This window comes from Myxocyprinus asiaticus, chromosome 26, assembly GCF_019703515.2.
Source record: "Myxocyprinus asiaticus isolate MX2 ecotype Aquarium Trade chromosome 26, UBuf_Myxa_2, whole genome shotgun sequence".
In the NCBI taxonomy this organism is placed as follows: domain Eukaryota; kingdom Metazoa; phylum Chordata; class Actinopteri; order Cypriniformes; family Catostomidae; genus Myxocyprinus; species Myxocyprinus asiaticus.
In genome coordinates this window covers 38,169,050-38,193,514 of record NC_059369.1, presented here as the reverse complement: position 1 = coordinate 38,193,514, position 24,465 = coordinate 38,169,050, and the positions used below count along the sequence as shown (strand labels likewise).

Sequence of the window (24,465 nt, the reverse complement as noted above, 5' to 3'; positions counted from 1 at the left end):
AATTTATCGGAGTAAAAGTATTCATTTTCTCTTTAAAATGTAGTGAAGTAAATGTGAAAGTCAACAGAAATATTTATACTCAAGTGCAAATATTCAAACTGTACTTAAGTACAGTTACAAAGTATTTGTACTTTGTTACATACACATCTGCTTATGACAGCCAACAACTGCACAAGTTGAGCCTGAAATACATTTTTACTTCAAAAAACACTTAAATGGTTGTTGTTCTCCGTCTGCATCGCTCGTTTCAGTAGTTTTTGCATTGTGTCTCGAGACCAGAAACAGAAAACAGGCAAGTTCATGTCATCATGGTGCCACCCAATGGTTGTTTAGGAAAACTGTGGATATTTTCATGTATATTACATGAATGAGTGTAACACTTCCCCAGTCAGTCAGGAAAAGAGGAAGCGGGAAACGGTGTTCTCAGTCCCAAATAATACAGTCTTTATTCAACAAAACAAAACCCACGCTTTTCAGCGGAACACTCTGTAACATCACACACACTTCAACATACACATAGCATGAAGCATGGCTCTCTCTCCTCCTCTGGGCTTCTCATCTCCCCTTTATCTCCCCAACACTGCTCACTGAAACACAGAACAGCTGTTAGGGAAATTACACACTGGTGCGAGTCCTCACCGTTCTTGGACCTCTACTATTCATTATATATATACTGCCTTTGGGTCAACTCATTCGCCGCCATGGTTTCAGTTACCACTGTTATGCTGATGACATTCAAATATGTACAGCTTGTAGATCTGCTCCCATGCTCCAGACCGGTCCACTATCAACATGTGTAAATGAAATAAAAAAATGGCTTAACTCCAACTTCCTAAAATTGAACATGGATAAAACTGAGATCATTATTATTGGAACACCAACACTTACGAAAAAAATTCCTTATGACTTTGGTTGTGATATTGATGGCACTTTCATTAAACCATCTAATACTGTAAAAAAAAATAGGTATCATCTTTGATCCCTCCCTCACTTTTGAAGCTCATATTAAATCTGTATCTAAAATTGCCTTCTTTCACTTTCGCCGCATTGCTCGCCTTCGTCCCTTTATCAGTCTCAAAGATGCCGAAACACTGGTTCATGCATTTATATCCTCACGTCTTGACTATTACAATGCCCTCTTCATTGGTTTACCTGCTAACTCTATTGCTAGGTTGCAATATATTCAAAATTCTGCTGCTAGAATTCTTACACATACCAAGCGCTCAGCTCATATTACTCCATTCCTGTTTGAACTTCACTGGTTACCAGTTTTGTTTCGCATCAAATATAAACTAATCCTGCTTACATTTAAATTACTTCATAGTCTGGCACCTCACTATCTCAGTGAATTGCTTCTCCCCTACAACCCGATCCGCTCGCTTAGGTTTTCTGTGTCCGGACTCCTTTCTGTCCCTAGATCTCGCCTCTCTACTACGGTGGCAGGTCATTCAGCGTTGTAGCACCCAATATATGGAATTCACTCCCCCTGACTCTTCACAGCATCTCTTCTATCTCTGAGTTTAAATCTCAGTGTTATTTATCTTAATGTGTTATGTATTCACTCTTAATGACTGTGCTATCTGAACTGTGTTTTTGTGACTGTTCGTTGTTTGTGTAGTATTGTGTTACTATTGTAAAGTGTCCTTGAGCTCTGGAAAGGCGCTATATAAATTAAACGTATTATTATTATTATTACCGTTCATTCCTCCCGGCCTCGCTCTCCATTCACAAACCAGCACTCGGCTCTATGCCCCCGCTTCCACAATGAGATATTTAGATTTTTTTTTTTTCAGGCATTTGCTCTCAGATGAACAGAATGAAATTTAGTGTCATTTTGTGTACATTGTCATTAATTTTATTAATTTTTTCACCAAGGTCCACTTATAATATTCATCAAGGTCTCTTGCATCAAAACTGTCACAATTTGATCTCGAGTTTTCATGTCCATTTTCCACCCTCACTCTCACTCTTTCATTTAAACAGGCTTGTTTTCCCACATCATAACTGTTACTATATTGCTTATTTTAGTATGCCTGGAATGCTGTATTGACCAATCACATCCAGGACAGCTACTATCTGTTTTTTAATGTGTAATATTACTCTCTACCTGTAGGGGAGCTGTGCAGCTGACCTGTATCGTCACCCGCAACTGGACGCTGATATTGAAGCTGTAAAAGACATCTACACGGACAGCGCTGTTTCTGTCAGGTAACAAAAACCCTCAGGCCACATCTGATCTAGATCTGTGCATTCACACCTAAACCACATTTACTCTTTGTTCCTTTTCATACAGAGAGTACGGCACGATTGATGATGTGGACATCGACCTACAAATCAACATCAGCTTCCTGGATGTGAGATCACATACTTCCTACACAAGCCATCAGCATATTAACTTTACAAACAGATCTTGAGTTGAAAATAAAATTGTGGGCTCTATTTTCGTGAGAGCGCTAATTCGAATTGCAATTTTCTTGCCAGCGCAAAGCGCAAGTGGCCGTGGGTGGGAGTGTTTGCACTATTGTAGGTGTAGGCGCAAAGCTCAATTTGCTATTTTCCTGAGAAAAAAGCACATCTTAACTTAGCGCAAAGTTTAAAGATTCCACCAGCAGGTGGTAATAAAGTTGTTAATGTCCAAACTCTTACTTATATGTAACAAAAAATGTATGAGATTTGTGTTAAACTATCTAGAGGTCATGGTTTATTTTTCAATTATTATTTTTATTTTTAAATTTTTTGTATTATTATATTGTCTAATTTGTAAGTCTAAAGGTATTTTTCCACCTGTTGTTGTAGAGTGATTTTTAATTCACTGCAAAACGGGCCGGTGGAAGAAGTTGGAGAGAGTAAAATGTTTGGAATTGGTAGGCTATGAGTTTTTGACCACTTCGTTATTTTGATTATATTTTTGTTTCGTTTGAAGTGTAATTTCAATTTCAAAATATTTTGGGTTATTTTTATCGTGTTTCAATAAATTAACTTAATTTATCAAAATCGACCGGTAGAAGTGAAGTGCATGCTGATACAATCACTGTTAATTCTAGCCATGATTTGTGTGTCAGTAGATGAAAATTATTAATAATACTTACATTCTCTGTAATTTAACGGAGCCTACATCCAAATTCTGACGAGAATCACATTTTTCATGTGAATGAAAGGAGCTTGTCACTGTCATAGATATATGCCCGACAATCATCAAGGACGTAGTTAATGCGTATCGTAATTTATTCTTCTAATTCACTGCATAAAGTCCATTTACACTGCCAACTTCTTATGAATGTACTGTTTTGATATATATCGCGGGTGCTTGAGGGAATTAACTATATAATAAGATGCAGATAGCGGAATAATAACCAGAGAAAACCTCAGAATTAAATTGCACTTAATCCAGCCCATTTGCGCATTAGGTGTGCGATTTTGCCAAACCTACTTGCGCCTAGAATTAGCGCATGATTACACGAAAATACCAAAACTTCATGGCCATGCCCACTGTCTTTGCACTTACAAATTATGGCATAGCGCTGTGCTCTTAAAATAGGGCCCTGTTTGTGCGTTTGCAGGAGGAGGTGGCGACCGCATGGAAGGTAATTCGAACAGAACCCATTGTCTTGCGTCTCCGTTTCTCTCTTTCACAGTACCTAGATGGACCAGGTATGGAACTTAATTTTGATATTTTGATAAAAGAAACTAACTAATATGATTTCCATCTTTTAAATTGAGAGTTTAATATTTTATCCACTATATAAGACATGCATGAAAATATAGTGTATAGTAGCATTGACCTACCAATGTTTAATGTGACCCTACAGAACCATCTGTGGACATTTTCCAACCATCTAATAAGGAAGGCTTTAGCTTGGGCGTCCAACTAAAGAAGTAAGTCTGTTTGAAGGTGGTTCTTAGTGTTTAGTGTGGAGTCATCAGGGGGCATAAAACACTGTGACATATGTAAAAACAAAACTTTGAATCTTGTTTTTTTGTGTTCAGGATTCTCAGCACGTTCACATCTCAGCAGTGGAAACATCTCAGTAATGAGTTCCTCAAAGCTCAACAGGAGAAACGACACAGCTGGTTCAAAGCTGGAGGAACCATCAAGAAATTCCGTGCCGGACTGAGTATCTTCTCCCCGATCCCAAAGTATGTCCTCACCGTTTACTGCCACTTTCATTTGACACAACACATTATTGTTGACCACACTGACTTGTGAATTCTGCATATATCATCAATGATCAACCTCAGAAGACTCTCTTTATGTTATCACAAAAAATAAATATTTCCAGTTTATATTTTGAATGGCCTTTTTATTTACTCTATTAAAATGTATAATATCTGTCACTTACAGTACGTTACAACAGATGACGCATATAATGTAATGAAAGACATATCCTTGCCACGAATCTCTTACAAACTTGAAATCGCTTCGCAAGTCATTAATTTCGAAAAACGGTGATCAGAATTACTGCTTTAGAAAAGTCTAGATCAGTGATTCTCAACTGGTGTGTTGTGACCTAAAAATGGGTCTTTTCTGATGCAATACCAAAACTAAAACTATGCTAAATGCAAATAATGAAATGCAATTAATTCTGCATATTTAGGTTTTCAAAATTTAACAAGCCTTTCAGCTTTTAAAAAGGAGGAAAAAAATGCTTCCCATGTCATTTGTTGTTGACATCAAAGGCTGTGCGGCCAATCAAACACTATAGTATTTGGGCACAAATTCATCTGTCACTTGGTTGTAGCTAGCAAATTAGGCAGATGCCAACATGGACAGGTTGTGTGACATTCCCTCATCCTTGAAAACCATGAACAAAACTACACAAAGGTAAAAGAAAATGCAACCAGGTTACATTAATTACAGGTTACTTTTGGTACTGTGTTAAGAACCACTTAAACTCAAAAGTGCTATGGCTGTGGGTTCTATCTTGGCTCCAGGTCTCCCAGTTTCCCTCTGATCCAGGACACCATTTTGAAAGGCAAACTGAGTGTCCCTGAGCTCAGAGTCACCAGGCTCATGAACCGCTCCATCTCTTGTACCATGAAGAACCCAAAGGGGGAGCTGTTTAGCTACCCTCCAAACAGCCAGGTGAGCAACCGTCCACCCTGACTGCACACTTTCCTTTCAAAACACACTCTTTCCTGCTTCCTCATACCTGTGACCCCTCAATGGCCCATTTGGGTCCCTTACGTAGGCTACATTCACACAATCAGTGTTTGTGATTGAATATCAGTTGCAGCTTTCAAACTGCCCTGTACACAACAACAGACAGGAGCAGACTGAATACTATCTGTCTGAACAGGTAAAAGTCATTATGCTTCTCCAACTCACAAGTAATGCCTGTAGTGACAGATAACCAGATATCAAGATTTAGTATTGTGTGTTTAAGGATTTAATACTTAGTCTGAACTGCATTTCGGGACACTCCCATTGCTTTCATCATGTCAGAAAAGTGTCTAAACAAATTAATAGAATGCAGTTGTCACTCTCGAAACAAACCAGACTTAACCAAACTAATATTTAGCATTCTAAACAGGACCGACTGTATTCTGCAGCTGTGAACGTAGCCATTGAGTTTCAACCCCCTCTGCTTTGTGTGTTGGTCGATGACTGACAGATTATGCGTGAGTCCATGGTGAATTAAGACCACCTTTCTTAAGGCCACCCCTCACCCCCAGCCTCTTTGCCCCTCGACACACCCCCTCGCCTAACATGGCTGGCTGGCACCCTTTCCCATAACACTTTGTCTCCGTTAACCCATCAGACTGTAGCTGTGCCGGCGGGCCGGGCCCCTGCGCAGATTACCACCCGCCAGCTGATTGAGTTGTTTTTCTCATCCCAGGCGGGCGGACACTGCAAGAACATCCCCACGCTGGAGTACGGCTTCCTCGTCCAGGTACACGTCACATGACGGCCGCACCTCTATGCATGAGTTCATCGTTTTTCATGATGCACCAGTGTACATCTAAACATCACATCAGTGCATGAGGAGTACAGTGTCTTAGAGGAAGTGTGAGTGAGTCTAATTACAGCTAAATGAGGTTACATTACAGTGAGTTAAAAACAATTTACAGCTCTAGGTCCAATTGAAAAGAATCTAGACAATGTTTGCCTTCTAATAATACCCAGGCAGGGTCCTGAAAGATCATAAGTTGTGTACTAATGGATAGGAAAGTCATTTGACACATCTCTGTCTTTAATTCATCCTTCTATTATATATATAATTCATTCATCTATTAACTAGCCATTTTTTACCTGTTTAGGGAAAGAATGCGCTTTAACTTTCATATTGGTTTTTAGTGGAATCAAACTGTGTGATTTTGTCAAGAACATCTAAACAAACTATTTATCTATCATTATCACTAAATAAACCCAGAAAATTTTATCAGGTGGCCCTGAAGGGCTTTATTTTGTGAAAATGATCAGCTGATTACATTATCCTACTTATTACATGCTTATATACAGTACTTCTTGCCAAATTAAATATGCACATAAAATATCGATTGGAGTATAAACAATTTAAGTGAGAAGAAAGAGTGTATGGAGTCATACGAGACATTAAACTAGCAAGCTATGTAGAAAATGGATTGCATGGGACACAGGTCAGTTATACAGTTAAGCGCTCATACACACATATTGACCACCGAATTCTGCTCATTCCACGGTAACCACATGAACATGTGTCAGCCAGTAAGAATGAAGATTTAATTAATGCTGTGGTATAAAATAGAATATTTGTTCTGCTTAATGCAGTTTCCATTTTCTCTGTGTTTGCATCATAAGCCATATTTTATTTATTTCTGCTCTGAATCACGGCGCTCCTCTTTCACCTTGTGCTTCTCTGTGACAGATCAGATCAATATAGTGTGTCCTCTGATTATCTTCTGTCTCTTTTCTCCTGTGTAAGATCATGAAATACTCTGAGCAGCGTATACCCACTCTAAACGAGTACTGTGTGGTTTGTGACGAGCAGCATGTCTTTCAGAACGGATCCATGCTGAAGGTGAGTGTGGCAACAGTTCCTCTACAACAGCTTTAGTTTGTCTGTGCTGTGGCCGAGCAATGAACTCCCATGCTCTGACACGTGGCCGACACAGTCACATCAATTCCCAATATTCCCTTAAAGGAACATTTCCCAGAATGTTAATTTCATATACGCTGTAGCATTCTGCATTTTTAGCATGATAAAAAAATAAAATAAATAAATAAAAAATTGTCTCTGAAGTTAAAAGATAAATGCATCAAAATACGAAGTGGGTTTATGTTGTGTTATGTTATGAAATATAAGGCTGTAGATTGCCTGTGATTTTGAAATAATACTATTCTGTTCGCTTTCCCAATTGGTTTGTTTTTTTCTTTCCAGCCTGCAGTGTGCACGAGAGAGCTGTGTGTGTTTTCATTCTACACACTGGGCGTGATGTCAGGTGCTGCTGAAGAGGTCGCCACAGGTGCTGAGGTGTGGTCGCACGCACGCACGCGCGCACACACACACACACACACACACACTTTTCTTGCAATTATTTGTGTGTTCAGCTGATATTTGTGATTTATCTTTAGGTTGTGGATCTGTTGGTGGCCATGTGTCGAGCCGCTCTGGAGTCGCCCCGTAAAAGTATCATCTTTGAGCCGTATCCATCTGTGGTTGACCCCAGTGACCCCAAAACTCTCGCCTTCAACCCGAAGGTGATTGTCTCTACTTGGTCTTACTCAAAATCAAGTGTCAAGCCAAGTCATTTTTTATCTGTGTAGCACTTTTCACAATACAGATAATTTCAAAGCAGCTTAACAGAGCTTGTACTGCAAAGTCATGCCTTAACGTCTTTAATGTCTTTAAGTGTCTTTACTTCCACCCAACAAGACACCTTCATGGTGTAAAACATATGAGATATTTAAACGAATGATACAGTTGATTACAAAGCTGACTAGGTTCTGCAAGTGTTTTGGAAACTCTTTCTTTTGATTTAAGTTTGATTACATTTTCTTTCTTGTCTTCTTCTCTGATTGGGGATAAAAGCAAACGTTTATCTATATTTATCTTATTTTTATTTGATATTTTTTTGAATTAGCAAAACTGTAGTTCAAGAAAACAGTTCAAGAACACACTTTTTTTCTGTAAGTTTAAAAAAATTTAACCAGCATCAAATCTCTCCTTCCTCTTTCTTTTCTTGTGTGAATGTGCGTGTGGTGTGTGTGTGTGTGTGTGTGTGTGTGTGTGTGTGTGTGTGATTAATCTACTGATCCTGTGTTGAATAGAAGAAGAATTATGAGCGTTTGCAGAAAGCTCTTGACAGTGTGATGTCTATTCGAGAGATGACACAGGTACAGCAGCACAAATCAGAATGTGTTCATTAATATTTCATGCTTTATCTGCTTTTCTTGTCTTTTTGTTCTCGGGGAACGATGCTAGAAAGAATTTCAGTGAGTCTATGTGCTTTTATGTTTATCAAAGAAACTATAGTAGTCAGCCCTGCAATCAGGGTCAGAAACCAGGGTCAAGGGTTGAGGCAAAAATGCAAATGAAATTGACAAAAATGTCCCCCAAATTCAAAATGTGTAATGAATTCCTCTGTTTTTTTTTTTTGTTTTTTTTTAAACATCTGATATAGGTCTTAATATCATATTCTAGGCTAAGTTATACACATACATTAACACATACAACAGCTGATGTTGATTCAATTTAATGTGTAAGAGATATAAAGGCTTAATCTAATTATTTAGATTGATATTCAGGATTTTAGTGTTATTAGATGAGATGTGTCTCTTGTTATTGATTGAATGATTTAATGACACTGATAAATGATTTATCAGAGGCTGTTTTCCTATAACTTTACTTGTGTTTCAGGGCTCATATCTGGAGATTAAGAAGCAGATGGATAAATTGGATCCTTTGGCCCATCCATTACTGCAGTGGTAGGTTAAATAACACTTAAAAAAAACTGTCTTTATAAAACAGATAGATCAGACTCTAAAATCTGTTGGATGAGCCACCCTAAATACTGCTGTATGCATATGTATATACAACAGCTATATATAGCCAAAGCTGTATATGCACACCTGTGACACTTCAATTGAATGCGGTATTAATGCACACTGTTAACGTCACTATGTTTGTCGAATGATCTTTGTTCATTACACTGTTTAATAAATTTTTTATTTGATTATTGTTCTTAATAAATATAATTATTTATTGAACATCTTTGTCTTCTATAAAATCACTGCTGCCACCATTTTATACAGGCAATAAGCCACATGAGGCTGTGAAGTACAGTTATTTTACCACAGTTAATTGTGTATTAGGTTCTCAGCTTTGTGTTATGTCCAACAACATATCTAAACCATGGTAAAACCACTGCAAAACATTGCTTCTTGTGTATTTCTCTCTCTCTTAGGATCATTTCCAGTAACAGGTCACATATTGTGAAGCTGCCACTCAGTAGGGTAAGATGAACCATTTTTAAAAACAGGAACAAACTTGCATTGAATGTGATTATGGTCTCTTATCAGATTGTGCTTGCTCAAATCATCTGTTTTCTGCTTACAGCAACTAAAGTTCATGCACACATCTCATCAGTTTCTGCTGTTAAGCAGTCCGCCAGCGAAAGAAGCTCGATTCCGCACCGCAAAGAAACTCTACGGCAGCACGTTTGCGTTTCAGTGAGTCGTGCTCACCTGCAGAATCACATGCAAAAATCACACAGAATCATGTCAGATACAATGACCTGTTATGCCCCGTATGCACTGCAAGCGAGCGACATGACAAACTAGAACACTCCTTATAGTTAACGACTGCGAAATGTTGATTTATAATGAAGTGTTTTAGATTGTCACATCACATAACTTGGAGTGAACATGGAGTGTACACATTAAAAACAACGACCAGCTTTTCTTCCTTTACATCATTGTGTTAAAGATTTTTGATAGACTCAAATAAAATGGCCAGGCTGTATAACTGGCTTAAAATACGTAAAATTTTGTGCAAGTATCATATGCTGTCATTAAATTGTATAATACTCTATATGCAGTATACTGTATATATATGCATTATATTGGCCATCGTTCAACCTGCTGTGTAGATATTGTTGGCATCGGCCATTGAAAAACCCATATTGGTTGACTACTACTAAAGTTCATTCAATGCTTTTTGGGATCCATAGGGTGTTCATAGGCTGTGTCTGATTTACAAGTACAAAAGTTTTGTTTTTAGTGTTTGGCCTCTGATTTTCAAGTTTTTAATCAGGTCATTGGCTAGACTGGTATGAAATGTGTTTTTGAGCGTAATGATTAGTAATGACTTAACAACAAGAGGATTAGCAATAATAACAGTTAGGCTTGGGATCGATGCCTTTTTCATGCATCAAAAATCAGAAGATTTTCCCTATGATAATATATGATATATATAGGTGCAGTTTTTTCAGATATAAATAGGGCTACTCGTTGCACAATAGTCTTTGTCTCTTTAAACATTTTCCTCAACAAAAAGTGTGAGTGGCAGGGTAACATAAATGGGGCCGCACACCGGACATGTCTGGGTGACGACATGGTGCATTCTATAATTAGAAACAATTATTTTCTATGGAGGTACACACACCGCCACCACCGCTTGCCATTTGTCGGCTGCACCCAGTTATGACTCAGGAGGCAAAGTTCTGCAGTGCCAGTGTGTGCAACTTGCACAGTTTTCCATTAAATTTGACCCAAATCTTTATCAAAAGACAGATTATTTACTCTAGCCATCACTTGATGATATATTGTGTGTATGTATCTTTCATGTAGCCTACACAATGTATTTCCAGTTTCAAGTTTGTATTTATGTGGTTTGACTGCTTGAATGAAACCTAAAATGCATAATAAAAATCGACATTTCTAATTGTTCAGTTTGCACAGTTACACCAGTTCCATACACTAACCTTGAAGAAGTACATAACTTTTGTGTGTATGGTGACTAGATTCACAGCTTTGGACTGCCACTTGCACCACATCGACCAATCCTGTGTGACAGTGGCCTTGTCCTACCCGTAACGCATTGCTTCTTATCCGGTGTGCGACTGGCTTCAGTAAATGTTAGATCACCCCCTTTTGGTCTCTCAAAGCTTTTACGTGTCAGACTACAGTAAACGGAAGGCCAACTGACTGTGAACATATGGAAATTTTATGACATTCCTAACAACAGTTTCTTATTGGATATATTTTTATATATAAATTTGTACCAAATTTCAGCATTGTCCTACACGACACTACTGGCTTTTTGTGCTATTTTTGCGCTTTCTGTGGTATTTTTATGCAGACAGTTCAACTTTTAGGCCTTACAACAAATAAAAAATATTCGAAAAATAGCCAACAAAGACAAACATAACTCTGCTCCTTTCAAGCAGCAAAAATATCTCCTGACATCTGTGTAAAAAAAATACACCTGCCAGATTTTTTGTGCTGTTCCTCTCCCAACATTGCATCATACTGTACAGGTCATCAGGTTTTCTTGTCACTTATATGAAACTAAGAAAATGTGAGTGGTGCTTGCTCATGCTAAACTCACAATCATGATGAATGTGTATTCTTAGGCGTTACTTACCGGCCCAAGTCAAAAGAACCCACCCCCAAGTCTTTATATTATTCTGGTCTCAAAGGTCTATGGGATTTTTGCCCATTTTGTCATCCACCAGGCAAAATTAACAACATATTCAACATCCTAACCTTTACTTAGTGCTGTCTCTTTCTCTCTGTCTGTCTCTAGTGGTTCCCATATTGAGAACTGGCACTCTGTTCTGAGAAATGGACTTGTCAATGCCTCTTATACCAAACTACAGGTGTGTAAATGACATCAGTCAGCTGACCTCAGAAGCATATCCTCATTGGACAGCACATGTTTTCAGACTGTACAGTGTGGCCTGTCCACATGATCAACACATGAAAGGAATGGATGCCTAATTCCCTCATTCTGAAGTCTTTTCAGTATCATTCATGACTAGTGTTAGTTGAACTCATTTCCTGTTCTGACAGCAGCCAACAGTATTCTACTTCCTGTCTAAATGGACAGATGATATGTGGTTGGCTGAGGCTAAGGTGTTACTCAGAGTTCTAGCGTACTGCTTAGTGCATACTGCACAGTATATACTGTTTACTACATACTATGTCTTAAAAGTAGGATGCAAAACAATATGCATTGTTTACAATTAAATTGCATTAAAAAAAAAAATTGTATCCCCAATTTGGAATGCCCAATTCCCACTACTTATTAGGTCCTTGTGGTGGCGTGGTTACTCACCTCTGTCTGGGTGGTGGAGGACAAGTCTCAGTTGCCTCCGCTTCTGAGACAGTCAATCCGCGCATCTTATCACGTGGCTCGTTGGGCATGACACCGTGGAGACTCACAGCATGTGGAGGCTCATGCTACTCTCTGTGATCCACGCACAACTTACCACGCGCCCCATTGAGAGCAAGAACCACTAATCGCGACCATGAGGAGGTTACCCCATGTGACTCTACCCTCCCTAGCAACCGGGACAATTTGGTTGCTTAGGAGACCTGGCTGGAGTCACTCAGCATGCCCTGGATTCGGACTCGCGACTCCAGGGGTGGTAGTCAGTGTCAATGCCCCTATTAAATTGCATTTTTAATCAAATTTTGTGCAAAGTAATGAGTCAAGGAGGAGATGTTAAAAATTACTTCTGCATGCTGAGTGACTCCAGCCAGTTCTCCTGAGCAACCAAATTGGCCCGGTTGCTAGGGAGGGTAAAGTCACATGGGGTAACCTCCTCGTGGTCGCTATAATGTGGTTCGTTCTCGGTGGGGCGCGTGGTGAGTTGAATGTGGTTGCCGAGGTGGATGGAGTGAAGCCTCCACACGCGCTATGTCTCCGTGGCAATGCGCTCAACAAGCCACGTGATAAGATGCGTGGGTTGATGGTCTCAGACACGGAGGCAACTGGGAATCGTCCTCCACCACCCGGACTGAGGCGAATCACTACGCGACCACGAAGGACTTTAAAAAAAAAAAAGCACATAGGGAATTGGGCATTCCAAATTGGGAGAAAAAGGGGAAAAAAAATTACAAATAAAACATTTTTTTTTCTCCTGGTTCATTCATCACACTGGAAATGGAAGTTCAGGTCGAGCACATTGCATTGTAGGATACTGAACCCTTCAGAGTGTACTCTGGTTGTATACTACACATTTTGGCAAACAAAATACGTCATCCATGTATTCCATACATACAGGAAATACTGTAAATACTGCAGGAATGAAACATAACCAAGATCAATTTGGTTCTGCGCTGTTTCTTTCCTACCTGAATATACACTTTGCAACCCGTATGAATGTAGTGTTTGATGGAGTTCCTGCTGGCCAAGATGAAGTTTTCCAATCCACAAATCATGTTTCATATATCAAATCTGTCCATCCTTCACTATACTTTACATCACCTCTCATTTGGTGCTTGTTGACGTCAGTGTCCGTCATTTTCTGTCCTCCTTGACATCCATTCTTATACTGTAGCTATAAACTCTCACTGTGCGGTCATGTGGATTCACACACCCTCAAATGTTCATAATGGTTTATATTTCATGTTCATGTATCGTTGCCTTCATTGGAAATCACTTTTACTCCATTCCATCGTCTTGTGCCTGAGTGCTCATCTTCTGTCCTCTGAGCAGATCTTCCGGTTTCACTCGTAACTTCCTCATGCTTTCCATCACCCATGATGCTTTGATGATAATTGGCCAGTTCAGCATTATTGAATGTGTTACATCAGATATCAGAGTTTTATGTGGGCCTGCTGTCTTGTTCTGGTGTGCACTTGGATTTGTTGTGTTTGTCTGATTCTTTGAAACACTCCTCATCTGCAGTGTGAGTCAAATGCAAATTTGTTGAGACAGTTGCCGCATGTTTGCATCTTTTCTCTTTCATGGGAAGTATGCATCATGTAACTCTCTCCTGTTCTTATTTTTCATCTAAGCTGCATGGAGCAGCGTATGGGAAGGGCATCTATCTGAGCCCTATATCCAGCATTTCCTTTGGATACTCGGGTACGATCCAAACCTGCATCATTCAAGTCAAGTCATTTTTATTTGTAGTGCGCTTTTCACAATACACATCATTTCAAAGAAGCTTTACAAAAAATAATGTTGTAATGTCTTAAATGTCTTAGTCATCATTAAAAAAGCATTATTGAATGTCATGCTTTTAAATTTGTTGTCTTTAGGCCCCCAGTGAGCAAGCCAAAGGCGACTGTGGCAAGAAATGAAAAACTCTAAAAAGATGTTAATTTGGTGGAAAGACAAACTCCACTAGATGTTAGTTTGTGAAAAAAAGAAAAGAAAAAATCCTTGGGAGAAACATGGCTCAGCTGGGGGAGCCAGTTCCCTATACAGCCAATATTAACTAGCTATGTCCATTACAAGTCATGTATAAATTAATTAAACTGAGTAGAAAATGTTTAAATCTAAATGATATTGATTGAACTGAAAGAAAGAATAATGATTAATTGTCTTTGAAGTCCATCCTGAATTGACTCCATAAGTGCTCGTAGATGCAGCGGCCCAGTGCTTGTTGGCTGGTAAAGGCTTTAGTTGGCAGTAATTTATTGTCTATGTGTTCCATTCTAAGGGAAGTGTTGCAAGCAGTCGTCAGTGAAAGTGTTATTCACTGTTCGATTGGATTGCGGTTGATAAAATTCCTGTTATTGCTGTGGATTCATCAGGACATCTGTCTTTCTGTGTGATAATCACATCTCAATCGCTCTCTTTCTCTCTTATTGTTTTCCGTTTTTCCGTATCTTATTAATGTTTTGTTGTGCATGGATATTCAACATATTTAATACATTCTTCCTGAATTTATGATATGACATTTCTGTATAAACTGTTATCCATTTTCTACGCTGCAAAGCAATAATTTTCTTGATTAATCTTCTGTGTGTGTGTGTATGTGTGTGTGTTAAGGAATGGGGAAGGGGCAACATCGCATGCCCACAAAAGATGAACTAGTCCAGCGATATAATCGAATGAACACTATGCCACAGGTACAACACTTGAATATAACACTCTGCAGTGATATCACACTTATGCTAGTGTTGACTGTTCCTGTGTTCTGTGTTTCAAAAGAATAAAAAAATAAAAAAATAAAAAAATAAAAAAAAAGAACACACAATTTGTGTATTTTGTCATTTAACAGAGTCGTCCGATACAGTCACGATTCCTCCAGAGCAGAAATTTAAACTGCATTGCTCTTTGTGAAGGTAAAACACTTCTGACCTCTCAAAAACAAGTTCTAGTGATGTCTGCATGTTTAGATTTGTAGTCTCATTCCTGCTGTTTTATTAAGATCAGGGGATCATGTGTTATGAAACCTTTTGAGTATCGGCAGCTTATTCCAGCCAAGAACTGCCTACTTGGACAGAAACGGATCGCTTGACTGACATGTAAAACAATCAAATACGGTTAAAAAGCTTTACTTGCTATGACATCAATGGAACCATAATAGATACAGTCAGCAAGGAGGCCCCACCCACTCGTGGGGGCAAGCAAAGCTAAGTGCCATTACCATAAACCGGTTATAATCTGTAGGATTTTTACAGTCCTTTAAGATTGTTACTTGTCAGACTGTTAACGATATGAACACATTGAGATCGCCATGGCACACTGTACGACATTATGTCAGACTGTACGATACACATTGGTGGTCCAATCGTCCCGATCAGTGAACATGATCATTAATATAATAGAAGTATATAGATCATTAATAATGAATAGAAGCGAAATGGCGAGATTTGCCGGGAGGAGCGTTTTTTTTTTTTTTTTTCTTTCTTTCTGAAAGTCAGGGCATCAGCATTTCCGTTGCTCCAATACCACAACATCACCTGTCAAATAGGCCTTTAAAAAGACATCTTGATCAAAAATACACAAAATTTCAGATGTTGAGATTGAACGCCAGTGGGGGAGGTAGCCTACAGTAATAATTAGCTACCACAAGCAAAGATTCATTGTGGGAAAAAGAAGACTTGTGGTCCAAAAAATGGCCTGAAAGTTCTGCGTTCACATAGAGAAAGCAAAAAAGGTGGGTTGTAGTACGTCTTTTAGATTAGTAACCTATAGGCCACGCAAAATTTAATGTAGGCTAATAATATATCAAGCTTGCAAATTCCCTATGGATAATGCACAAACATGACATAGTTTACTATAATTGTATCCAATTGTATTTGCTGATTTGGATTAAAATGTCCCATAAATACTTAATATAAATTATACATTTATTTTTTTTTTTTTATGAAAATGGAGTGGTGTGAATCTTAACTAGAAGTTTACAGATGCTTAAAGTAAATTTATTAAAAGTAAAATAGTAATTAAAATAAAGTTGTAAAGAAAATGCATGATAAATGTGAAGAAAAAAGGCAATTTATTTATTTTCATTTTGTAAACACTGTATTTAATTTGGGGAATAATGCTTTCATATTGCTGAAGTGTTCCACTTTTCTCCAAGTTTTTTCTGCTTATTGATAACTGGGCACAAATGTTGCTATGGTGCAGACACGGAGCAGGTTTCTTTCCAAGGAGCTCAGTGGGGTTTCTCCAAAAACAGTGATTTGGAGAGCGAGAGAGGAGCAGACTATCTCATCTGGCCGTCGTAATAGCAGTCACACTATACGAATGCGATGCTAAATTTCTGACACTGACAGAACTTCGTCGGAGGCTAAAGATCATCGCAAAGGCTACTAATCGGCCGTCAGTGAGCATGTCACACTAACCGCAAGATTGCCGATTTTGCCCTATGATGACAGAAATCCTTTAGGATTCCCGAAATTTGTCTCAGATGGCAGAATCGTGGCCAAAATCGTACAGTGTGCACCGGGCTATATATACTCATACATTCCTATGAGGACAAAGGGGAGAAATATCCGATATATTTGGCTATTTTAACAACGAAAAATATGACGAAAAGCTGTTGTGTAGTGTTTTGCACTTCAAACAATGCCAAAAACCTGAAACTGATTTTTTTATTGCCCACCAAATGACAGAAATATAAGTCTAAAGAAAAGCACTGCAGCTGCAAGCTGTTGAGCCATAAAGTAGTTTCTAAGCAGTGTCAGACCACCCCAAGACAGAAGTTTACATTTATGACTGTTACGGTTGTCATTCGATTGGTATCTTAACATTTTTTTATTTATACCTTTTAATATGATTGATGAAATTACTGTACACATAAAATAGCTCAAATTTCACATTTCACAGCAACTTTACCAGAAACCCCATTTACTAAACACTTTGCCAAACTGAATTTACCAAGAAATACATCACCTTAGAAATGTTTGATTGATTGAAGCATGAAAAACAATAAGCAGCACTCCACTCCGATTATGACAATTTTCTCATGTATCTTGTTTTCTGGTGTTAACTCGTCATTAATTCTCTGCTGGAACCGCTGTTGTGATGAGATGATGATTGATTTAGTCTTGAATCCGCTCCGATGTGTCCCAAATACATTAAAGCATGTATCCGGCATTTGGTCGACTGCAGCCGCAGTGCTTTTCTTTAGACTTCTATTTTTGTCAGTTGGCGGGCAACAAAATTGGCATTGTTTGCAGTGCAAAAAACTACACAACAGCTTTTCGTCATATTTTTCATTGTTAAAATGGCCAAAGTTCTCAGATATTTCTCCCCCTTTTCCTCATAGGAATGTATGAGTAACTATGGTAATAAGGCTTTGCTTTCCCCCACACTAAACAATGCCCCCGACGTGTTGCCGACTGTATCTATAGACTGATTTGGAAAAAAACCTCACAGTTAATGCTGTTGCAGTGGTGGTCCACAACTGGCTGTAGAGAATCCACTGAAGAAATAAGTGAAACCTGTGTGTGTGACCTTGTAATTAGAAGTTTTGTCCATCCAAAAGTACTAAACTTTACTCAGAAAACAAAGTGGAATATACAATATAGTGTGCTTGTGTATATCAAACTTGCTAGTTGCTTGCTTGTGAGTAACAGCCAGCCAATCAGATTGGAAATGCCAATTCCAATAATCTCTTGTTATTTTTGTGTGTAATATACTGTACATCAGACAGTCAGTGAACGGACTGAGGTCGTGCTCTCTGAGGCTTGGACATGTAATGAGATGATCTGTGTGAATACTGCTCTTGGTTTTTATTTTGCCTTCTCTCCTCACAGTAATAACATCTAAAGACCTACAGAAACATGGAAATATCTGGGTGTGTCCGGTGTCTGATCACGTCTGCACACGCTTCTTTTTTGTGTGAGTATCTGTGTGTTTTCACATGTGAAGACTAATAAATATACCACTGTTTCCAAATCAGGCGTGATGTGATGATTCCAGTGTCAAGTAAATATTCTGTCCACACAGACAGCAAAATTGCTTTGTGATGGAGAGAACAGTCTTTGTTTTGTGTTCTCTGTTTGTGCCACTTTGCACTGTCAATGCTCTGCACTATGAAAAAAGAGCATAAAAAGCATGCACTTATTTTCATGTCTACCGTGATGCTTGTACAAGTGTATAATCACTTTTAAGTATTGATAAAGATGTATGTATAATTCTTTCTCATGACTTGATGATTTTTAATCACTTTCTCTCTGTCTCTGTCAGGTATGAGGATGGTCAGGTAGGAGATGCTAATATTAACACACAGGAGCCCAAGATACAGAAGGAAATCATGCGGGTGATTGGCACACAAATCTACTCCAGCTGAATGAGGTTTCCCTCGGACACTGCTTGGATTTTCAAAGCCGAGACAGACACATTCCTGGGCTCCAAACTCACTCAAGGGTGGAAACACAGAGGAGCCCAGCATCTCTCCTGCCTGCCCTCTTTACTCTACTCTACTCCATCTATACTTTCTGTTATCCTGTCTTTTGTAGGGAGTGTGGGACATGCGTTTCCTCCAGTGTGGTTTTCCTTTGTGGGACGGATGTACAACCGCCTGTTTCTCTCTCAACAGGAAATTAGATTTAAGAAACTGCAGGGACATACGTAGAAGCTTTTATCTGCTCACTTCAAAGAATTGCTGCTTTCCCAGAGTTCCCAGTGTTGATGTGACAGATTCTGAAAGCCAATAACAGTGCAAAAAGCCCCTCCCACATCTCTTTGTGACATCTCTGTGACTACCTGCCAAGCTGCTGTCAGTCAAAACAAGACAAATGCTTGATTGGAGGGAGCAGTTGTCTATTGAAACTGTTTTGAACTTGCTCAAGCAAGTTACATCTGTCAAATTCTCTCATTTACTTTTTAAACTCTTTTTATATCAAATGCATCTGTTTGACAAACCATTTCTTGCACAAAGGGGGGAAATTACTATATTGAATTGCGCCTGCTGATAGCGCCGTTTATTTGCACATGCATTCTTTTTTCTTTTTTTTCTCCCCTTTTTCTCCCCAATTTGGAGTGCCCAATTCCCAATGCGCTCTAAGTCCTCATGGTGGAGTAGTGATTTGCATCAGTCCGGGTGGCGGAGGACGACTCTCAGTTGCCTCCGCATCTGAGACCGTCAATCCGTGCATCTTATCACGTGGCTTGTTGACTGCGTCACCGCGGAGACATAGTGCGTGTGGATGCTTCACTCTATTCTCAGCGGCATACATGCACAACTCACCACGTGACCCACTTAGAGCGAGAACCACATTATGGTGATCATGAGGAGGTTACCCCATGTGACTCTACCCTCCCTAGCAACTGGGCCAATATGGTTGCTTAGGAGACCTGGCTGGAGTCACTCAGCAAGCCCTGGATTCAAACTCGTGACTCCAGGCGTGGTAGTCAGCGTCTTTACTCGCTGAGCTACCCAGGCCCCCAACAAGGTGCATTCTTTAATAAGCCCAATTTGCATAGGAAGGAGACTTGTTTATCCTGTAAAGAATGATAAAGACATATTTTAAATACGGCACAGTGCTATATCAGAGTGCCTGGTTAAACTGGATTGTGGTTTGTGTGCCGAAAATGTGCCGCAACTATTTAGGGAATTTGCCCCTATCTCTTGTTTCCTTTAAAACTCTCTTCATATCAAATTCAATCTGTTCAATTTGTTTCTCGCGCTAAAAATATTTAAACACGTTAAAGAAAGTCATTTAAAAATGTTTATGCAGTTTTTTGTCACTGGAGTGTAAATGATGGATCTTTGTGCGTTTTTATTATGTTTGTAAAGCGCAATCTTCATATCACTGCTCGGCTGCTCTTACTGAGTGATGACATATATTAATATCCCAGATGTATTTATCTCTGAGTTTTTTGCCGAAATCAATTTCCTGACTTTTGTTTCTCAGCTCACTGAACTCCGCTTGCGTACAAACGCTTGCCGTGATTTATCACGGAACTTTCTCTTTTGGAAAGTCACGGAAATTTTTTTTCTTGCTGTTGGACCAAATGGGAACACAAAAATGATATTTACTGTGGTCTCCCATTCACCCACTATAGTTTACTTCCACTCTTTAAAACTGGAAATGTGAAAAGGGTCCATTTATTCCTTTGGGACGTTCTGAAAAGCTTGTATAAAATGTCTGAGATGTATTTCTGCTCTCAATTCTTGGACATTCCTGAATACGTGTTGATAATTTCCACAAAAGCTTACCTCCTTTTCTCTGCAGTAGACTTCTCTGTGTTGACTTTATTCTGTTTGTTCTCTCTGACTTTTGGTAAACACGTGAAAGTCTCTCAGTGTGTCTCTCTAAGTTGTACATTATTTTGTAGAGTTTATTTTCGGATGTCGTGCTGATGTCTGATTCTCTCTAATGCACCTTCTCTTCGACATGCCCTTGGCTTTGTTAGACTGGCAAACAAAGGCGTGAAACGGTCAGGAATGTTGATTCTTTTTATGAAATCAGGTTTGGAGGCTGTGTGTTGGAGGTGTAGATTGACCTGTAATAACAACAATGGGAATGGAGTAATTGTACCGGTGGAATGTTTTTAGCCGGTCTGGGATGAACTTTCTGATTTACTGTTCTTTGGTTATGCTGAATGCACTGCGGTATAAAGGTGGAATTGGGCCGAAACTAATGAATAAAGAGATTTTGCACAATTGTAGTTTAATTTCTCTGAATTTTATCAATTTCATCAGCACTTGAAGTTTGAGGAGCCATTCATTCATTCAAATGAGGTTCTCATAAGAAAATACACTATAAATCAAATCCTGCTGTTCCCCGGTACATGTCCAGCCCTGATCACCCGCACAGCAGCTCTCCTCCACTAGAGGGAACTCAGGAGCTACAAACCTCCTCCTCCAACTGTCTCGTTTCTCACACACATTTTGTTTCAGCAATAAAAGGTATCCTGATAAGAGGGTGCAGGGTTAGAAGGGGCTGTGTCCTTCATTTTCTCATCTCCTGTATTTTTTTTTCTCTTCTCTCAATCTTTCTTTCTCTGGTAGTGTCTTGTGGAGTAAACACAGACTTAATAATGAAATCCGCCCCCCAGAAACTTTTGACGCCCCTATCCCGGTCGGATGGCAAAACAACCAAGCCCACCTTAAAGATCTTATCCTAGTAACGGTCTGCTCCGAAGAGTAAAGTAATAGCAAATCTTTCCTTAACAAGCTGCATTATTTAAGTTATCATTCATGTAGCACACACGGTGCAGGTCAAGTTCTGTGCTGAAGTTTAAAACTTAAGGCTAGGGGTTTGTTCAAATCAATAACCTTAGTTATGAGCAATATAAAGGAATATTTCACCCAAAAATGAACATTTTCTCATCATTTACTCACTCTCATGCCATCTCAGATGTGTATGACTTTCTGTCTTCTGCTGAACATTAATTCGATTTTTGCAAGTGAATGGTGACCAAAATTTTGAAACTCCAAAAGGCATATAGAGGGAACATAAAAGTAATACATACGACTCCAGTGGTTTATTGCATGTCTTCTGAAGCGATCCAATTGGTTTTAGGTGAGAACAGACCAAAATGTAACTCTTATTTTACTATAATTCTTGACATCAGCAGTCTCCTTGGTGATCATGATTTCAAGCTGGATTACACTTCCTAGTGCCATCTAGCGCTCTAGGCATACGGTAAACACTAGGAAGTGTAATCAAGCTTGAAATCATGATCGTACCTAGAGACTGCAACAGCAAAATGTACAGTGAAAAAGGAGTTACATTTTGGTCTGTTCTCACCCAAAACCAATTGGATCACTTCTGAAGATATGGGATTAAACCACTGAAGTTATGTGGATTAATTTTATGCTGCCTTTATGTGCTTTTTCAAAGTGTTGTTCACCATTCACTTGCATTGTATGGACCTACGGAGATAAGAAATAGCCTCTAAAACCTTTGTTAGTGTTCTGCAGAAGAAAGGAAGCCATACACATCTAAGACAGCATTAGGGTGAGTAAATGATGAGAGAATTTTCAGTGAACTATCCCTTTAATAGTGAAGATGCCTTAACAAACACAACTAATTCTGTCTTCTGCATGTCTCAGGAAAGATGTTCAGTAATGACCACACATGTGATGTTTATCAGGAGGACAGTTGGTGGCACCAGAGAGCAGATGAGGGACCCACCCACCTCTTTGTCTTTTTGCTCATATTATTAATTTCTTTTTTATTCATTTATTCCTAACTTAATCAGTTTCTGCCATCCTTTGTGTCTTCTTTCTTGGTTTTGGTTCAGCAGTGTGTCTCAGTGGAGGCAGATGTGCGGTGTGGAAGCCTCTTAATTGTGTCTTTTCTTTAATACGTTTCGGATTAATTCCGTCGTCCTAAGAGACGATTCTAATTCCCTGTTATTTCCACTCCACAAAACTAACACACAGCGCAAACACATTCTCTGCTGCCTCTCACTTCCTTTTGGTTACTTATCCATCCATCCCTATTATTTCTCATTTATTTATTAAAAGTTAATAAGACAAGCATTTATTAGTTTGTTAATAAGACAAGCATCACTATTAATATTACTATTGCTCATAGTTAAGATTATCTTAAGGAGTAGGATATAGTACATATCATTATCTTATTATGAAAACTATTATGTCGATGAGAGGTCCTCTCTAAAGGTGTGTGTGTGTTTGTGTGTGTGTGCTGCAGATTACTTTAGAAAAAAAAATTTTTTTTGAAAGCTTCAGCGGGCAGCAGGTGAAGACATCTGAGCTGGCACTCAGCATGGCACAGAGGGATTGGCAGTGCCAGCATCAGACAACACACAAACACACACGTATTTATCACGTCATCCATCACTAGAAGAATCTGAGGATTTGGAAAGACATCAACACGATGGAGACAATTAGATATTTACATTGTCTGATTAAATATTATATATATATATATATATTATTTATTTTTATTTTATTTTTTTCCATAAGAAAATGTGAGTGTTGCTTGGCTGTGCAAAATTCTAAATTCACCCTAAAGTCTCTGTAATATTCTGGTCTCTATAGATATGGCTTGGGTTCTTCCTTTAATGAAAGTCTATTGGATTATTAAAATTTTCCTTTTTTTTTTTTGGCCATTTATTCACCTGCCAGGTGAAAATGATGTGGGATGATTTATGTGCTAAAGTACAAAGTAATACTTAAAGCTGAAGTGTGTAACTTTTACTGTGTTCAAGTACTTTCTCTTATCCTAGCTTAATATGCAGAGAAAACTGTAAGCCATTTGTAAGTAAATTTTCTTGAGAAGTGTCAACAATGTGTTTCTGTGGCGCTATGAAAATTCCTCTATTTGTTTTGAGTGACCCATCCAGCCCGACACAACAACATTGACTCAGCCAATGGTGTGAGTTGGTTGCAGGACTTTGTGTTTGTTCAATCAACAACTGAAGGGGACCGTATTCAGAAGAGATTATTTTTTGTTTTCAAATATATATTTATAAAATAGTTTAAAAAATGCATAAATTCTGATTTCTGAAAGTGTGAAAGAACAGTTTGAATATGCCACTTCTCTATTGTTAAGGAAAATCTGATTACAATTCTTTTTTGGGGTGAAAACATGGCCCATTCATTTTTATTGAGGCCCACCCAAAAGTAATTTCCTGGCTACGCTCTTGTACATAGGTATTGCAAAAGAGTTGCAGCATACAGTAGCTGTGTATGTACAATCAGAAATTGGCAAGTAAAATAATAATATTGCAAATACACAAGTGATACTGACAAATAAAATACAATATTAATGGTATAAAATAAAGTGCAGACTAAACTAAGAATGTTGCAATTTATGAATTAAAACAAATAAATGAATGTTTGTGTCTCCTGTGGCATTCTGGGATGCTCCCCTGACATTTCTGTCAGGCTTTGATGCAGCCTATGAACGTGTGTGTGTGTGTGCATGTGCGCGTGTGCGTGCGTGCGTGTGTGTCGCTCTGTACCAACAGAGATGTTCCCAGCCCTCCCCTCCTACTCTAGCTTCTTCAAAGCTGCCCACCCTCTCTCCTCTTGCCTGCCAGCACAACACACTGGCCACAAGCCCCCTCTGTGCTCATCACAAACTGCTCACACTGTCCTGAACACTCAAACTCTGACAGAAGGACATACCTGCACTGCTACACCTGTCACCAG

The 24,465-nt window shown here is 38.9% G+C and overlaps 1 protein-coding gene across 4 annotated transcripts in view; it reads left to right on the top strand.

The window, feature by feature from the left end:
• Positions 1–21,416, top strand: part of LOC127416592 (protein mono-ADP-ribosyltransferase PARP6) — a 31,114-nt gene extending 9,698 nt beyond the window's left edge. Inside the window, exons 4-23 of one of the 4 annotated variants that reach the window (XM_051656019.1) lie at positions 2,114–2,208; positions 2,294–2,354; positions 3,561–3,651; positions 3,810–3,876; positions 3,988–4,137; positions 4,933–5,083; positions 5,838–5,891; positions 6,903–6,998; positions 7,359–7,451; positions 7,553–7,678; positions 8,249–8,314; positions 8,838–8,905; positions 9,385–9,433; positions 9,537–9,649; positions 11,727–11,799; positions 13,946–14,015; positions 14,928–15,007; positions 15,160–15,223; positions 18,146–18,230; positions 18,579–21,416. In XM_051656019.1, the coding sequence (XP_051511979.1) occupies positions 2,114–2,208; positions 2,294–2,354; positions 3,561–3,651; positions 3,810–3,876; positions 3,988–4,137; positions 4,933–5,083; positions 5,838–5,891; positions 6,903–6,998; positions 7,359–7,451; positions 7,553–7,678; positions 8,249–8,314; positions 8,838–8,905; positions 9,385–9,433; positions 9,537–9,649; positions 11,727–11,799; positions 13,946–14,015; positions 14,928–15,007; positions 15,160–15,223; positions 18,146–18,230; positions 18,579–18,681 (1,755 nt within the window). In that variant the 3' untranslated portion in view covers positions 18,682–21,416. Of the gene's footprint in view, positions 1–2,113; positions 2,209–2,293; positions 2,355–3,560; positions 3,652–3,809; positions 3,877–3,987; positions 4,138–4,932; positions 5,084–5,759; positions 5,892–6,902; positions 6,999–7,358; positions 7,452–7,552; positions 7,679–8,248; positions 8,315–8,837; positions 8,906–9,384; positions 9,434–9,536; positions 9,650–11,726; positions 11,800–13,945; positions 14,016–14,927; positions 15,008–15,159; positions 15,224–18,145; positions 18,231–18,578 lie in introns of those variants that run through there. The other 3 variants (XM_051656018.1, XM_051656017.1, XR_007893149.1) reach the window with 3 other exon arrangements.
• The last annotated feature ends 3,049 nt before the right edge of the window (positions 21,417–24,465 follow it).